The sequence below is a fragment of the Pelodiscus sinensis genome, chromosome 19 (assembly GCF_052426305.1).
Source record: "Pelodiscus sinensis isolate ZL-2025 chromosome 19, ASM5242630v1, whole genome shotgun sequence".
Taxonomy (NCBI): domain Eukaryota; kingdom Metazoa; phylum Chordata; order Testudines; family Trionychidae; genus Pelodiscus; species Pelodiscus sinensis.
In genome coordinates this window covers 15,367,846-15,386,529 of record NC_143070.1, presented here as the reverse complement: position 1 = coordinate 15,386,529, position 18,684 = coordinate 15,367,846, and the positions used below count along the sequence as shown (strand labels likewise).

At 45.1% G+C, this 18,684-nt stretch overlaps 1 protein-coding gene across 1 annotated transcript in view; it reads left to right on the top strand.

The window, feature by feature from the left end:
* Positions 1–6,917: 6,917 nt before the first annotated feature.
* The window catches only part of LOC142825356 (killer cell lectin-like receptor subfamily B member 1B allele C), a 17,464-nt gene continuing 5,697 nt past the window's right edge, over positions 6,918–18,684 (top strand). The window contains exons 1-3 of the mRNA XM_089770619.1: positions 6,918–7,094; positions 13,952–14,050; positions 15,443–15,610. Coding sequence (XP_089626745.1) covers positions 7,010–7,094; positions 13,952–14,050; positions 15,443–15,610 — 352 coding nt within the window. The 5' untranslated portion in view covers positions 6,918–7,009. The remainder of the gene's footprint in view (positions 7,095–13,951; positions 14,051–15,442; positions 15,611–18,684) is intronic.

Here is an 18,684-nt window from a genome sequence, read left to right as displayed (position 1 = left end):
CATAATATAGATCCTACATTCTTCCAGTAATACCATTTTTAAAGATGTCGAAGAGCTGAATAGTGATTTGAGTGACATTTAAAATTCTTTATCTGACCACAATAAGTTCAACCCCTGATCTTCTGCCTGAACTTCTGGATTTTGTCCCTAACTGTGTTCTTGTTCTTTGATTCAGTATTTTCCATGAGAGAGTGTTACAGCCCACACTGAGTTAAGTATAGCCATGCAAAACTCTCTGTTGTTCGCTTTCTTTCATAGAAAGGAAATGGAGGGTTTCACCAATTAAACTGTCCACTTCAAACCTGTCATATCCCTGAGCTTCGTAGCCCAACTGCTTTTTTTACAATACATGGAATAAGCTTGAAAACCTAGTGGAGAAAAAAAAATCTGAAGAACCCCCAAATTCTTAACATTGTTTGTCATTGGGGCTTACAGCCTTCATAGAACCATAGGACCACAAAGCTGGAAAAGACCTCAGAAGGTCATCAAGTTCAGCCCCCTGCTCTAGGCAGGACCAATCCCAACTAAATCAACCCAGCCAGGGCTTTGTCAAGCCGAAACTTAAAAACCTCTAGGAATGGAGACTCCACTACTTCCCTAGGTAACCCATTCCAGTGCTTCACCACCCTCCAAGTGAAATAGTTTTTCCTAATATCCAACCTGGACCTCTCCCACCACAACTTGAGACCATTGCTCCTTGTTCTGCCATCTGTCACTACTGAGAACATCCTTTCTCCATCCTCTTTGGAACCTCCCTTCAGGAAGTTGAAGGCTGCTATCAAATCCCCGCTCACTCTTCGCTTGTTATTTTCAAAGAGGTTAACTGCATACATAACTATTAACTGTCATGACTTGTTAACCAGTACTATAGCACCCTTTTTGGTGCAGGGTTTTGCAAAGCCAGCAGACTGATGTTTTTCACTAACTGCTCTGTTTATGATCACAAACATCTTCACAGACTAAATCACTTTTTGGTGAAACTCTTCTGCCTGCTGTCATTCCTCCGACAGCAGCATCTCCCGTGATACATAAATTAAACAGGACTATGTATTTTGTGGTAGCATTTGGAATTGTTATGGAGACAGATGCTAATGTTATACATGCTATGAGCTGATTGTATATAATCACTCTGAATGGAACTCGCCATTGAAAGAGTTAGTTTTACTTCGACTCAGCATGCACACATATTCCACTCTAGGTGCATGTGCACCCAGCACACTAGAGTTAGAGACTTTTGCCAGCAGTACCACTAGTCAGCGCCTGTATCTCTGTTATCCTTGTGCACAGAGCCAATGATAAATGTAGGCACGGCTGTTACGTCCTCTCAGATCCTTCTTACTGCCCATGGCAAGAGTTGGAGTTCTCCATCACTCATGAGCTGTAGTTAGCTCGCTTTAAGAGAGAGAAAGTTTTTCACATTGTACATAGTACAACAGGTACGGTTGTATCACAACCTCCCTAGGAAGGAAAGGCAGGGGGTTGCCACATGACAATACCTGTAAGGCATTTAAGTGTGGGGTAGAGTGCAGGGGCCTTATGGCAAGGGGTTGGTGGGTGGGTGTGTGTGTGTGTTCAAGGCAGGGAGGTGACAGTCTGGGGCACTCAGGGAAGGGGTTGGGATGTGGGGGAGGTGCAGGAGTCAGGACAGAGGGCTAGACCTGTGGGGAGACAAGGCAGGAGTCAGGGCAGGGGTTGGGGTGTAGAGTTGGGACAATCTGATTTGGTGACCCTGTCCCATGTTGCTCCTGTTCCTGGCCAAGTGAGAGCTGTGGAGACAGCGCCTATAGACACAGGAAGGGAACACAAGGTTCAGGAGCTGTTGTAGCACCTCTGGGCTATTGGTCCAATGCCTGGGATCCCAGCTGCCAACCCCACATGCCTAGGGCTCTTGGCTGGCTGCATTGCTCACTGGGGCTCTGCTACCAGCCCCATGCACCAGTGGCTTTGCTCCTGGCCTCACCTTTTTGGGGTGGAGAAGACAGGGGTAAGGAGGCTGGATCAGAGCCCCACCCCCAGCCTGCCACTCCATTACTACTGCACTGGAGCGCATGGCTTGCTTTCGCCATGCTTCCAGTTTAGTTTAGTTAGCCAGTTAGCTGTTGTGGGGAGTGGAGATTTGCCAAGAAGGAATCACCAGGATTTCAATAACATGTCGCATACAGGGCTGCTATTCTTGTCAGTGACAGGCACAAAAGCTACCTAATTTGCTTAGCTAAGAGACATGAAAGAGGAAAATGTCCTAGTTGTGCCTCATTTCTAGTTTCCAATGAGAATGAAGAAGCAGAGAAATTTCCTCCTTAAAATTCTTCTTGAAAAGATGACGTGTCCCTCCACGGAGGATGGCCCCAGCCCCTGCAGAGTGGGGGGTGCCTCTCCAGTTACTCTAGTCTGGAAAAAACATTTAGTTGAAATTTCACTTGTCTTTCTCTCCTACGGTCTCCTCAGAGCTCTCAGAACCATCAGAGACCGATAAACTGTCCAAGTCTTGCTTTTTACCTCACAAAAAGGAACTTTAAAAAGTTCTTCAGTGCTGAGCTGAGGTCTGGTCATAAGCACCAATGCTTCAGAAGAGGTGTCATCAAGACTGGTGCCTTCACCTTTTCCTGGAAGGCTCTTTGACCCCTCCCCATCAGGTTTGGTACCAGCTTTGGCAGCTGTCAGTACCATCCACACCACAAGCATTTTTGTCTCCCTCAGCTAGGCTCACCTTTGCTGAAAGTGCATTGTCCAGTCACAGTCACAGCTGCCTCAACTATGTAGGCCCTGTGTCTCCATGTAGCAGTAGGCACCATCAGTTTCTGCTGCCTCACCTTTTGGCATTTCATCTGCCTTGTCCGCTTCTACTGGCTCTGTCGGACACTTCAATGTCATCGTTTGGGGCACCACCGTGTGTCGCCCATGCCGAGACCCACCAAAGCCATAGGAAGCCCTCCCCCAATCACAGAGGAGAGTTTCTATTTCCTCTTCAGACTCTGCACATGACAGACTTGTGTCTCTTCCAAGGTCTTTCAGGTCTCCATAAAGATGGCAGAACAAGGAGCAATGGTCTCAAGTTGTGGTGGGAGAGGTCCAGGTTGGATATTAGGAAAAACTATTTCACTAGGAGGGTGGTGAAGCACTGGAATGGGTTACCTAGGGCAGTAGTGGAGTCTCCCTCCCTAGAGGTGTTTAAGTCTTGGCTTGACAAAGCCCTGGCCGGGTTGATTTAGTTGGGATTGGTCCTGCCTAGAGCAGGGGGCTGGACTTGATGACCTTCTGAGGTCTCTTCCAGTTCTATGATTCTATGATCATGCTCTAAGGTTGCTGAAAACATTGAGCAAGGCCGGTATTTGTATAAGGATGCCCCTCTGTGGTCCCCACCATCATGGGCAGTTCTGTGCCTCCTGGACTGTGCCAAGGCCTTCTGTCAGCTACACAATCCAGAAGGACATCATCTTCTCTAGCTCCTGTAGCCCCTATAGAGCATCCTTCTTTAGAATCTCCATGTCCTTGCTCACTGAGTAGGAAGCGGCAAGGGGTGAAGCCTCGAGGTATTTCTTCCTCTTCTCCTGATGAGACCATCACACTAGAGTCAACATTGTCTATCTGTGAAGGCTTCAAGGTCTTTCAAGACCTCATAAGGTGAGTGGTATTGCAGGCGGAACCAGTGGAAGACAATACACACAAACAATTGGAGGCCCTGTAGACTCCTGCCCTTCCTATAATGTTGGAACCTGCTAGCATTCTTTGGCAAACACCAGCTTCTATTACACCCACTGCCAAAGAAGTGGCGTACACAATATAAAGTTCAATTCCAAGAACAAGATTATTTCTTTACTGACTTTGTCCCAGATTCTCCCATAGTCATGGTAACAAATGAATGAGGCAATTGTATTTAAAGGCTACTCTGAAAGAAAAGGAGCTTACGAGAATGGATTTGCAGAAGACGAAGACCTGTATCTTTGCTAGCCTTCAAATTAAGGTGTTAGAACTTTGCCTCTCGGATGGATTACAGCAATATAATATACTTAGACATGAAACCTCCTGCGCTTAGGAAACTCTTATTAGTACAGAGCGCTCTGCAAGGTCTCAGGCCTGGTCTACACTAGGATTTTATGTCGAATTTAACCACATAAGGTCAATTTTCTAAACAGTGAGTCCACACTACCAAGCTCGTTCTTTAAAGAGCCACTAAAGGTGCTTTTGGTCCTATTGCTTTTCACGAGGAGTAACACTAAATTCAGCCTTGCATGCTTGACTTTGTTGTAGTGTAGATGCAGTGTTGTGAAATTCAACATTCTTGGCCTCTGGGAGACTGTGCCTACTCAGGCCAAATCTCTTGACTCTACTGCTCTCCAGGTGAACAGGAAAAGCCTGTTGAATTTGAAGTTCATTTCCTGTGTGGAGAGCAGACCTCAGAGCAGGCAGCACAATTGAGCAGCGCACATGGCTATGAGTTCCATGAGTTCAAGTGCTGTGAGCACCAGTTGCAGACAAGCACCAGCATGGAGCATGCAGGAGATCCTGGACCTCATTGCTGTATGGGGAGAGGAATCTGTTCCCACAGAACTACTAATCAGCAGACATTTATGCCAAGATCGCAAAGGGCATGGAGGAGAAAGCATATGCAAGGGACACCCAGCAGTGCCATGTTAAAATAAAAGAGCTTGGTCTTGGAAGAAAGTTCCAGATGGCAGCTTTGTGAACAGACAGGCGGTCCTAAAGATGTGCACATCGTGCACCTTTCCCGACCATCCCACGCTGATATTGGTGAAACGACCCTTGTGATCCACCAGCCCCTGCAGTACCATTAAGAAGTACCCCTTGTGGTTTTGTATTCCTTGGCATGGTGTTCAGGTGCCACAATAGAGATGTGTGTTCTGTCTATCGCCCTGCCACAGTGTGGGAGCCCCAGCTTGGCAAAGCCCTTCACTATGTCCTCCATGTTTCCCAGAGTCATTGCCCTCTATAGCAGAAGGATGCTGATGGCCTTGGCCACTTGGACTATGTCTACACTGGCAAGTTCTTGTGCAAGGGTTCTTGTGCAAGAATTCTTGTGCAAGAACACGACCACACTGCCATGTGCTTTTGTGCAAGAGCATCCATGGCAGTGAGGATGCTCTCTTGCGCAAGAAAGCTCTAATGCCCATTTTAACCATAGGGCTTTCTTGTGCAAGAAACCCCTGCCAAGCATCCACACTGTCCTCTTGCACAAGAGCTCTTGCACAAGAGGGCTTACACCTGTTAGAAAAGGGCATAGCTCTTGTGAAAGAAGCCCTGTCTTCCGACGCCGTACTGTAAATCTTCTTGCACAAGAGCGGGCGGGCAGTGTGGACGCTCTGAAGGTTCTTGCGCAAGAACAGCCGTTTTTGCACAAGAACCTGCCAGTGTAGACATTGCCTTGGATCACAACAGCAATTCACAAAGTGCCTTGAAAGTGACCTTGAGCATTTGGAAGTTTTGTAGCCACGGCTGTTTATCCCATCCCTGCATCACGATGGGGTCCCACCAGTCTGTGCATGTCTGACAGCACTTGAACTGGGTTCCACTGTTACCAGAGGATCAAATCTGACACTCACTTAGCTCACAAGAGCTTCACATAAGAGCATGTTCATGGCCTCCTGCAATTCATCCTCATTCCGATGGACCATGGATATCATGTGGATATGTTCCAGCATACAGCACATGATGGTTAACATCGTTATCACAATGTGCAGTGAGCTCCAGCATGGAATCCATGCTCACAGTGTTATGGTATCTGCATGGGTAGCCAGGTAAAGAAATGGCATGAGAAGAATATTTACCATTACAATAAACTGGAGTGGGGAGTGAACAAACAAGTGCATTATGGGATGCTGACAACATGTACCTAGAACAATCTGCTGCATGGTTTTGGTCCTATTGTCCATCAAGAGTTTAACCCAGAATGCAAAGGGCCACAGGCTCTAAGGTATAGCTACCCCCAGGGTAGCCTGCCATCTGAGGTTGTGCTACTTTGACCTACTTTCAACAGTGTCGAATTCTCTTGCAAAGTGGGGACACGTGCCTTAGACTTAACAAAATTGGGTGGTAAAACATCGACCTTAATAAATGAAATGTAATCTTGTAATGTAGATGTGGCCTCAGTCCTTGTCTTCAAAGCACTCAATGGCCTAGGCCCAATGCATCTAAACCGCCATCTAAAGCTCTAGGATGAAGGCTGTTATAATAAATTAAACATACTATATGTTACTTCCTTCAATCATGTTTGTATATTGACCATTATCAGGGCTCACCGAACATTATCAGGGCTCGTCCGGCGCAGATCGCCCAAACCTGGCTCTTCCGGGTTGCAATCTACTCACCACGGGCGAGTAGATTGCATTATTTGTTGAGCCCTGCCCATTATTGTGAGGATATGCGCCTTTGACTTAACCACATTGGATGATAAGACATTGACCTTAAAAATTTCAATCCAACGCATAGAATAGATGTAGTCTTAGTCTTGTCTTCAAAGCACTCTATGGCCAAGGCCCAAGGCATCTAAAACACCATCTAAAGCTCTAGGATGAAGACTATAGTTGTCAATTGCATTCCCCTCGTCCAATGGGATCACCCAACAGAAGCAGGACACAGAACGTTCTCTGGAATGAATTTCCCAAAGAACTAAAGATCATCACAAACTTTCCCATCTTCCACTCCAAGTGCAGGGCACGTTTCTTTGGCCTTGCTGTCTTGCCATCTCTAACCACATAGCAACAGGTATATTTATATAAAAACAAAAACCCCCTCACACACACGCTACCAAACCAAGACATTTTGCTGCACATTTCTCCCTCTGGGGAGGTGAGGAGAGAACAAACACATGACAGGTGTTAGTCACGTTGCCTAATGCACTAACACAAGTCTCTCAGACATTACGTTGAGGAGCACATTGTAAGATCTGGCATAGAAAAGAACAGAAATATGCTACTGCTCACCAGAGGGCAGACATCCACATGAGGCTGCTCTTAGATACAACTGTACGCTCACATCTTCCTCTGTACTTGCCATGGCTGGAGAAATAATTTATGCTGATTTAAACATTCCTGGAGCCAGTTCCTCTTCGAGGCCACCAATACGATCTCCGCACCTCAGTAAGTGGATTTAGTTTCTTATTTTTGCCCCAACATGGGTAGTCTTTGGTGAGGATTCCATTTTTCTAAGTTGTTTAGGTTTGGTTTTTTGACTTGCAGCCTAGGCAGTTTAGAGAAACTGTGTCTAGAGCCAAAAAGCAGCTCCATGCTTTATGCATGGTAGGACTGAGCTACTGGGAAACCCTTTACCACTCTCAGCATTTGGCAACTGAATTCTCTTAAGGTAATAGAGTGCCCTTTAGCTTGTTAGTGCTGCATGTCACGGAAAACTTCATAGCAGCTGACAATCAAAGCCTGCAAATGCAAGTGCAATGCAATACGCTGTACTTTGTATGGTGCCTTCCTACTGATTTCGCATGTTTTCAGACATACTAGCAAACTATTGAGGTATCAGTACATTGTAAGTGGGTTATAGTTGGGGGTGGGGGGCAGAGAGCAGTTCATTGGGCAAGTCTGAGAGAGAATGATTGAGCACAAGGAATGTGGGTTGCTCACAAAATAGAATTTATTATATCAGAGGGAGGGTTAAAATCCACATACCTCTGAGAGAAGGGGTGGAATCTGAAGCCACGTAGGGAGCCAATTATGTCCAGAGGGTGCTGGGTTTGGGGAGGGTGCCAGGCTCAGGGAGAAAAGGCTACAAATGCAGTAAAATCTAAGGTACTCAAAAGTTTAACGAAAGGGAAGAGGTGAGGGAGAGCACCAAAGATGCTCCTCATCTTGAGCGTCATTCGATCTAGATAATGAGGGCAAGCAGGACAGGCCTGCTAACCTTGTAGTGATATAAGGAGGGAGAGGGAAGCCCAGTATCCGAGGAATGTAGAAAACGGGACCAGAGAAGAGGAAGAAAAGAGAAGAACCTGGCCAAGGGGGGTGGATGAGTGGGAATGACAGAGACAAGGAAGTGGATTTTATACTGGGTGCTGAAATGGCCATGAAACCAGGCAAGCGTTCCAAAGACAGAGATGATGTGATCTGTTTCTGATCACTGTAGTTCAACTGAAGTGTGGAAAGTCAGGGGGGAGAAAATGGCGGAGATGGGGACCATCAGGAGTTTCAGTGTTGGAGGGAATAATAATAAAAATATAAGAAACAATGTTGTGATGGATTCAGACAGAGATCCTCTTGAACAGGGGTGGCCACGGAGTTAGACACAAAGAGCCAAAAGAGCTGGGGACAGTAGTGCAGACAGCCACACATCCCTCCCCCAGAGCCAGGCACCCTTAGCCCCCATCCCCAAGCCAATGCCCTCCGCCAGACACAGACACCCCCAGCTCTCCCCACTCTAACCCAATGCCCTCCCCCAGAGCCAGGCCCCCCCCCAGGTCCCTCCCATTCTACCCCAATGCCTGAGTTTCACTGGAGCTGCCGCTGCCACAGCCATGCACGTCTCCCTCCAGGCACTGGGGCACGTGCACAAAACAGGCATGCTGCTCCGAACGAGCCGTAACCCTGAGAGCCGCATTTCTGTGAGCAAAGAGCCGCATGTGGCTCAAGAGCCACAGGTTGGCCACCCTGCTCTTGAGATTGTCATTTGATGTGCTGGAATTACCACTGGGCTTGTCTAGCTGCCCTCTTGGGGACCTTACCACCCTATCTTGCCAAGTCAGAACCTCTGGTTTCTCCCAGCCAAGACACAGAGTCGGGAGTCACTGCTCACAGCAGAGCAACACACACACTGAGATCCACTCAACCCTGGGAAGGATCAGGCAATGGGATTTGAAAAAGCACACCGGCCCGATGGAACCAGAACCCCAGATAAATCCATCTCACTATGCATGAAGTTTATATAGAGTGAGCTCGTAAATTATTTGCTCCCATTATCAAGGAAAGAGAGATAGAGATGAACAGTGGTTGTGCCCTCTCATAAGAACATAAGAACGGACGTACTGGGTCAGACCAAAGGTCCTTCTAGCCCAGTATCCTGTCTGCCCACAGTGGCCAGCACTGGTGCCCCAGAGAGAGTGGACCGAAAACAACGATCAAGCAATTTGTCTCCTGCCATCTCTCTCCAGCCTCTGACAGAGGCCAAGGACACCATATTATCCCCTAGCTAATAGCCTTTTAGGTGCCACCTAACCCCCATGAAATTATCTAGCTTCTCTTTAAACTCTATTATAGTCCTAGCCTTCACAGCCTCCTCTGGCAAGGAGTTCCACAGGTTGACTACACGCTGTGTGAAGAAGAACTGTCTTTTATTAGTTTTAAACCTGCTACCCATTAATTTCATTTAGTGTCCTCTAGTTCTTCTATTTAGGGAACTAATAAATAACTTTTCTTTGCCTTCCCTCTCCACACCACTCATGATTTTATAGACCTCTATCATATTCCTCCTCAGTCTCCTCTTTTCTAAACTGAAAAGTCCCACTCTCCTGGTAACAATTATTTACACTGGGTTTATTAATAAACAAAAGTGATTTTATTTATTATGTATAAAATGTAGGATGTAAGTGGTTATGAAGAATAGCACACCAAGCAAAGTTAGTACACAAAATAAAATAAAACATGCCGGCTAAGCTTAATGCATTTAAGACAGGGGTTCTCAAACTTTGTGATACTGCGACCCCCCCCTGTAAGTTGCTGCAACCCCCCTCTAAGTTGTTCACGACCCCCCTCTAAGTTGCTCATGACCCCTAGGGGGTCAGGACCCACAGTTTGAGAACCCCTGCATTAAGAATCCTGTTACATGCAAATTCTTACTCTAACCGTAGCTCTAATCCTCTTTTTCACAAGCTGAGCAGCCTACCAGCTTGGGCCTGATCTTTCCCCCTGTTTAGCATAAGATGTTTCCAGTGGTCATCGTGGTAGGTAACTGGGGTGTCCTGGTGTCTCGCAGCAGCTCGTATTGTTTGGTTTCATGCCTTTATATAGATTTTGCCACAGGCCAGAATCCTTTGGGTTCAGTTCAAACTTTTCTCACTCTGAATGGACAAGTCCAGTGTCCAAAGTGGTTTCCAGCATCCAGTGCCCTGGTCACTTGTAGGACCAACCATAGTTGAGGCTCACAGGAGAAGCAAGACTATTCGCAGCTCCTTGTCCCAAATACGGGAGCATTAAGTTCCTTACGTATTATGAATGGTCCTCACAGAACAGGCCTAGATTAAGAACAACAAGGAGTCTGGTGACATTTAAAAGACTAATGATTAGGGCATTAGGGCACAAGCTTTTGTGAGCTTCAGATTCTGAAGAAAAAATACCTAGCTTAGTGTGTGGTTGTCTAGTTAAATTTAATTCTTGCTGTGAACCAGCATAAAATCGTATCGATGCATGTTAGATATTCTTTTCAAACAGGATCTGATCTACTCTTGAAAAGTATGTTAGGAGTTAGATTTTGCACGTGACAGCTGTGTAAATCCAGAGTGATGCCCTAGTGGTCAGTGTAGTTGCTACAAACACTAACTAAGAGCTGAATTGGACTTTACGTGGTTTCTTTAGCCAGAGTTACATACGTTTGTTATGCTGAAAACTGGCACTATGTTAAGGAATGGAAATTTAGGCCCCAGTCCTACTCTGATCTGATCCCTTTACGGGTGGATCTTCATTCACACCTGCACAGAATCCCATTGAAGTGAATGGGCACAAGGGCCCATCCATGTGGATCCAACCACAGGTCTGAGGCCTTTATTCAGAGTGGGGACCATTGTGATCATCTAGTCCAGGGGTCTCCAAACTTTTCAGCCCGAGGGCCGCATTAACTATCAAACAGCAGTTCGGGGGCCGACTACACACTTGAGGTCCAAATAAAAAACAATCAAAACATGGATGTTGTTTTTAATTATTTATTTAATATTATTTTATTCAGTTATTATTTAATAACACATTGATACACTACACATGAACACCTGTATTAGTGTGAATCGTGAAATTGTTTCCTGGATGCCAAAATAGCAGACATTTCTGGCTTTAGATTTGTTGTCCCTAACATCAACAGTGACCTGAGATTATCATCGGACAAGTTTGTTCTCAAATTGTTCTTCACGTATTTCATTCTTGAAAATGTTTGTTCACACAGGTATGTTGTTCCAAAGGTTGAAAGGTACCTTGATGCAAAAGTTTTGACATTAGGAAAGTCTTCCTTGGGCAAAAACTGGTAAAAACCCACCAGTCCTCTTTTAATTTGGTAAAAACATAACGTCCACGTAAGCGGCGGCTGATCTTGGCAGGATACACGTAAATTTCCGTAATTTTTTTTCCGTAGACAAAAAGGTCTCCACGGGCCGGATGAGAGGGCCTCGCAGGCCGCATCCGGCCCGCGGGCCGTAGTTTGGAGACCCCTGATCTAGTCTGACATGCTGAGTAGAATTTCCCCAGAACAATTCCTAGAGCAGATCTAGTCAGAAACATCCAGTTTTGATTTTAAATTTGTCAGTGATATTGAATCTGCCATGACCGTTGGTAACAAGGTATTTCCAGTCCTACAACTAAGGGCCTTCTCCTCCACATACTTGCAGCCGAGGTGCAAAGCTTTGTGCTGTGAGTCCCCAGGCCCCAACCCACAGATGTTTATGACCATGTTTAACTTCCCTCAAATGAGTCATCTCAATGAAGCAGTCACTCACAAGTTTCACATTATACCCGTGCTGAAATCAGTAAAGGATCAGGGTCTAAGGCTGAAATTAAAATTAAGTTGTTTCCTAAGATGCTGTCAAAATCATGCAGTCACAGCATTGACGTTATATAGCAGTTAAGATTGGAAGTCAAGTTCCAATATAAGGATGATTTTGAGCTTCCCACTTCCTTTTCTTAAAAACCCCTCTCGTTTCAGCCTGAAATAATTCATGATAGTCTGAAACCACCAAATAATTTTCCTGAGACATTTTAAAGTACAATAAACAAGCCATTTAAAAAAAACAGAAAACACAACCATAACTACTAATTATTCATCATTAATTACTATGAAATATACCAGGCAGCAGTGCCAACGGTTCTAGTTAGGTGCAGATGCCTTACTAGATACTGAACGCATATAGACCAGACAATAATTTTTCATTTTTCAAAAATTATTCCCACTGTTGTGACCACTTGTAATCTCAGGATAATTAGTTCTGTAAAGTTCATAGTAATGATCTGAATTAGGTGTCTGTGAAAATCCACACACAGTGATACACTTATATGAACAAAATGATGTAATTTTTGAATGGACTCCAAATTAATATTCATTACAACAGGAAGAAATTTAAGTCTCCTGTAGTGATTGGAAACCCTGTGAGTGTCACAAGCTTCATTTGGAACAAAAAATTAGTTTTTTGGAACAAAAAATTAGTGAACATAGGGAAATGTAGGGTGAGATAGGTATAAATATGTTTCTGTTTGTCAAGGGCATTCCCCACTCTGGCACTCCGAGTGCCACAAGAGACTTGAAAATACCTTGCCTCTATAGGCTTCTGTTTTTAAAACTTCCCAAGGTCACAAAATCCCTGACCTCGGGTGGCATGTTGCCACCACCCAAGTGCAAAACCCCTTTATTTTTTAAGCCAGGAAGACTCACTTGGGAACTTCTTCCCATGCGGTACCCCAAGCTCTTTACCACAAAAGAGCTTGAAAAAAACAAACAAACTATAATCTCTGAAAGCTGACCTCCCAGTCTTAGTCTTAGTCTTAATCTTTAAAGTGCTACATTGTCCTCCCAGTCTGACCTCCCAGTCTTAGTCTTAGTCTTTAAATTGCTACATTGTCCTGCATTTTGCTTCTCCCAGTTTTAGGTATTGATACACAGATCCCCTGCTATCTTCCAGGACACAAAATTCAGATCACAGTCTTAAAAAGGGGGATTTTATTAACAAAACAAAAACATATGCTTGGAAAAAGAATACTTGGTTGCTAGGTATTATCGAACAAATGAGAAAAAACAGATTACAACTCAGAGAATTGCTTCCCTGGGATTCAGCTTCAGTTACATTGTGGGGGGGGGGGGGAGGGGGAGGGAAGGGGGCGCACGGACTGAGCACAGAGGAATTTAACCAAACAACAAAACAAAGAAAATAACCTGATCGTGTCTAATTAAATATTCCCTATCACTTACATATCTGTAGCTTCAAGGACCAATCCATTTCTAGGCATGGATATTCCTGCCTGGGTCAATTCATCTTTTTTCCCCAGCTCCTGGTTTGAACTCCTCACAAAAGAGCTACAGAAGGTAATCAGTCCTCTTTCAATGCAAATGTCAACACTTTCTTCCCATTGGTTCTTTTGACTCCCTGCCAACACTTCCTGGCTACCCTGGGTTTAACCCTTCAGTTACTGAGTGCTGGGATGTTTAGAAAAGAGTAGCATCCCTCCCACCCATCAGACTGCTTACAGACTAGTACAGAAGATTAGTATCTGCTCTTTTTGCCCCCACATCTGCCACCTTCCCCACCCGCCAGCAGCCCTGCTAGGCTTTTACCATGGGTATCACATTTCAGGGAGGCCACAAGAAAGGATATGAGGGCAGAGTATGGCTGTACAGAATGATTTCAGGAGGCTCACCCAGTGCTTTTTTTGAGATGGTACTGGCCAGTACGCAGTACTGGCACCTCCTGTCAGAACTTATCTAGCAAGAACGGAGAGTACCAGCACCTCTGTAATAAAAATGGCAGACAGGCGGCTGGGTGTTAAAGAGTACTGGCACTTTAAAAAAAAAAAAAAACTACTGAGCTCATTCATGCATAAGGGACCGTGTAGAAAAAGGTGTGAAGGAGCACTGCAGAGAAGTGAATGAAAGCGCCTGTCATTGTTAACGCTGTGAATGGTGTCATATGAAGAGGAGTGGAAGTCCCATGTCAGGAGGCTGCAGGAGGCTCCAGAAAAGAACAAGTTTCATTTTTAATTCTCCCACTGGGGGCTGAGGGTGTTTCTCCAAACTATGTCTCTGATAGGTTCCCCTCCATGTCCCCGGTGGCATCGCATCGCTGTGGGGGCCGGATGGGCTGGGAACATCGTCCTGATAGTAGCTGTGATAGCGCTGGGGGCTTGGGGTAAGTAGCACCCACCTATTTACCCATTTGGGTTTGATTCTGCCCCACGAATTCTCTTCTCATCCCCAAATCTGAACGACGTTCACGTCCTGATTCCAGTCGGTGTGTGAATGATCTGGCAGGCATCGCCTTGCCACCAGGGAAAAATGTTCCAGGAACAAGACAGAGCTAAGGGCTGGATGCATGAAATGTGTGTGGGCCGGCTCAAGCAGGTTCACTCTTACATGTGGGTGGGAGACAGGAATGCACCTGTATGTTCAGTGAATGGGATTCCCTGTCTGCACCCCAGGGCTGTGTCTAGACTGGCAAGTTTTTCCGCAAAATCATCTGCTTTTGCGGAAAAACTTGCCAGCTGTCCACACTGGCCGCTTGAATTTCTGCAAAAGCACTGACGTTCTCATGTAAGATTGTCAGTGCTTTTGTGGAAATACTATGCTGCTCCCGTTCGGGCAAAAGTCTTTTTCCGAAAAACTTTTGCGCAAAAGGACCAGTGTAGACAGCCCAGATTTGTTTTCCGCAAAAAAGCCCCAATTGCAAAAATGGTGATCGGGGCTTTTTTGTGGAAAAGCTCATCTAAATTGGCCACGGATGCTTTTCCACAAAAAGTGCTTTTGCGGAAAAGCGTCCTGCCAATGTAGACGCGCTTTTCCGAAAATGCTTTTAACGGAAAACTTTTCCGTTAAAAGCATTTCCAGAAAATCATGCCAGTGTAGACGTCGCCCAGCTGTGATGGGTTAACACTCCCGTGGACCTGGGGCTATTTTTTATTTTGGCCAGCAGTGCATTATGACTGAGTCAGGTTACTTGCATACCGTGGCCCTACACTGCTTCCGGAAGCAGCCAGCTGCCAGCACATCTCTGTGGGCCCCTGGCAGGAAGGGAGACAGCATGTCTCTGTGTGCAGCCTGCGCTTGTAAATGCCACCCTTGCAGCTCCTATTGGCCATTTCCTGGACAGTGGGAGCTGTGGGGATGGTGCTGCGGGAAGGGGCATTGTGCATAGCATGCTAGGGGCCACAGAGATGTCCAGCTCCCGACAGCATCTGAGAGTAGCATGAGGCCATGGCATGCGGGCAGCCTGTCTGAGTCTTGCTGCGCTGCTGAACTTCAGCAACCCAGAATTGGGGAGATCACAGTGGATTGACTGGCAGAGGCAACAGGCCTGACCAGTCGATCACAATTGGTGGGTTGGTGACCACTTGAATTTATTTTTGTGGGGCCCCACATAGCCCAGTGCCCTTGGCTGCAGCCCCTAAGGTCCCTCTGTTAATCCAGCCTGGATGGATACTGCACTATTTGGTGATTCACACCCTTACACACACACAATTGTTTTATTAATCCCTAACTAAGTGCAATAGAAGTGATTTTCTTTGATGTTGATGCTCTTTTGAAGTTTCCCAGTTGCAGGGCTCTTGTGAAGGACAGTGCAGAGGGGCTCTGAATACATCGGAGAAGAATGAAACCAGAATCGTCAATAGCACTGAAGGCAGCTCCAGCCTGGAGGATTTCCGGTCTCGCTTGAAATCCATTCTCTGTGAACCCCCCAATGGCAGCTTGGCAGGTACTGACAGCTCTTACTGTCCCAGAGCTGTGAGTCATTCTCCATTAATGAGTCTGCAGCTATCGCTGTGACAGGAAACCCAGTCACCATATGAAAGGGACACTGAGTTTGAAATACAGTGGACCAAATTCTCATGCATAGTGAGACCCCTTAGTATACATTACTCCAGTGCTGTGATCTCCAATCACTCACAAACCATGTGAGAGGCCCAAAAAGCATGAGATGATTGGTTTATTTTAGGAAAATTATATTTTGGGTTGTTTCTATTTGCCTTCTGGTTTCTAAGCCACTTGGGTCCTGCAATTGAGCTTTTCTCTGTCATTATGAGGCTAGAAGCTTTCTTTAATGAAACAGAGTCTCACCTAATCCCCTGGTTTAGGAGCTGGCACTTAAAAAAACCCACCAAACTTCACATGATGCAAAATAAAAACATGACAGATGGTGACACGGCTTATGTGACAATGTGAAGGGGGCTAATGATAGGAGTAAACTTTCATTTTTCAGTCAAAGTGCTCGGGAGGCAGAAAACTATTTCAACAAAACCTAGAAAAGTTCAAATGCAAAAAGTGTTCTGTGAAAAATTTCATGTTTTTTGAAAAAAGGCAGTTTTTTGCCAGACAGCTGCCCTCATAACTGCAGCAGGAAAACAATGTTGAGGGCATAGAGTGATTTTTTAAGTAGACACAAAGCTTTTTAATATGCTGTAATGCTTTAGATGCAGTAGTAGTGATGTACTATCCCAAATTCCTCAGTCAGTTTTAATTTTTGTCAATTCCAATTAGTGGGTGCAGGTAACCGTTTTTTTTTTCCGAAACAAGGCTTTTTGGAAAAAAAAAGCGGCCGTTTGGACGTGGATCTTATGAAAATAAAAGCCTTTTTCAAAAGATCCTGTATTCCTCAAAAAATTAGGTTTACAAGATCTTTCAAAAAAGGCTTTTATTTTCAAAAGATCCACGTCTAAACTATTTGGAAAAAAAAAAGCGGAAGCTGCCATTATGCAAATGAAGCACGGGATATTTAAATCCCAGCTTATTTTGCAATATCGATACGTCTAATTTACATCCCTTTCTCAAAAAGGGGATGTAGTCTAAACACAGCCTCTGAAGCAGGCACTCTCTTATGTCAGAGTGAAATAACCACACTGGTACAGCATCATTTGCAATATCGATACGTCTAATTTACATCCCTTTCTCAAAAAAGGGATGTAGTCTAAACACAGCCTCTGAAGCAGGCACTCTCTTATGTCAGAGTGAAATAACCACACTGGTACAGCATCATTTGCAATATCGATACGTCTAATTTACATCCCTTTCTTGAAATAGGGATGTAGTCTAGACATACCCAGAGAGTTTAATCCTCAGCTGTTTGTATACAGAAGCAGCAGTGACACCTAGTGGTCAGAGTACTTCCCATTGCTAGATCACAAGCAGTTTTAACAACAGTGCAATAATATAATTTCTACAGAAGGTAGATCACAAAGGGTTTTACAAACTATATAGTACTCACAGGGGTCATTTCTCCACCACTGAAATCGAGCCACTTCTGGAGTGAAACTCAACAGCTGTCCAGCAGTGCACAACACTGCCTTCCAATGTGATAAGGAAATGACTGAAGAGGAACCCCATAGCCTGCTGGAATTGTGGGAGGTGTTTTAGAGGGGCAGATTGTAGTACCCCATGTTGGAATTTGAACAGATTCAGATCCCACCGCCCCCCTCAGATGACTGGCAGGTAGCGCATATAATGCTAACATTTACAGTGTGATCCTGGCAATTACAGGGTGGTGAGCCTGACTTCAATACTGGGCAAAAGGTTTCCACCATGAACAGTGCGGCACTCTGCACCTCTTAGTTTTCATGTGCACAGTCCTATCTCTTCTCAGTTCCTTCATTCCAGGCCTCAACTGCAGATGGAATTTGGTTCACTCCTCTGAGCCCTGTCTCAGGGAGACGCACTTATTTAGAGTTAGAATTAAAGTTTTTACACTTAGTAGTTAACAGTTGTCTTAGTACTAGTTTTTTTGTCATTAAAAAAAAAGAAGAAAAGATGAAGAAGATTAAATGGAACTGCGGCCATACCAAAAAAATAAAATAAAATAAAAAATAAAGGAGAGGCGAGGAAAGAGAACAAGAAAACCAAGATGCTTACTCTGACCCCTCACTGTGCCAGGGTCACCACGTTTTAAAAAATGCGACACCTGTCACGAAACCATGCCTGCATCAGACGGGCATTCCTCCTGTATCAGATATCTTGGTGAGGCACATATCCTTAAAAAATTCCTCTACTGCTCCAAACTTACTGCCCGGTCTCATCGTGACAGGAAGATGTGGCTTCGTATGCTCCTCTTTGACAAGGCTCTTCAGCCTCCAGGCACCGGGGATTCTGGCTCTCATATGGAGCCTCCTAGGCCTGAGAAGAGACAAGCAAGCTCTCCTGCACCAAAGGCTGCAAAAAAGAGAGTCTCTCCAACATGCTCCTTATCACCCCGAATCTGCACCGGTGACAAGCCGGGTACTTCTGGCACCGCGACCATCCATTCCACTAAATCCATTGAACCGAACCCATGGCTGATTCCCACTTCTAGAAACCTCATTCCACAAGGAATAATGCCTATCCTGAAATAGCTATTTTGAAATAAGGTGTATGTAGCTGCTTCACTGATGCTATTTCGATATAGCCCAACCCAAAGCCATTCTTAGTTATTCCTCCTGGGGCTCTAAATAGAGGTAGCACATCTACATTAAGGAAGCCAGCCTCAGACTCATTTTGAGGCTTTCCTGCAGTGTAAAAGTACCATTTTGAAATAAGCTATTTCGGAATAACTATTCTGGAATAGCTTATTCTGAAATAACTTCATTGTAGACGTACCCTGTGTGCTGACCCCTGAGAAAAGCATTTTGGGAGGTATCCCAAAATAGCTACCTCGCATCCAAGGAATGCGTCCACTATTTCAAAATAACAGATGCGTTGTTTTGGTATCCCTGTAAACCTCATAAGGGATGTCTCGAAATAGTGCTTTATTTAGAAATTTGGCACCATGTAGACATGCCAAATTTCGAAATAGCCCATTTCAAA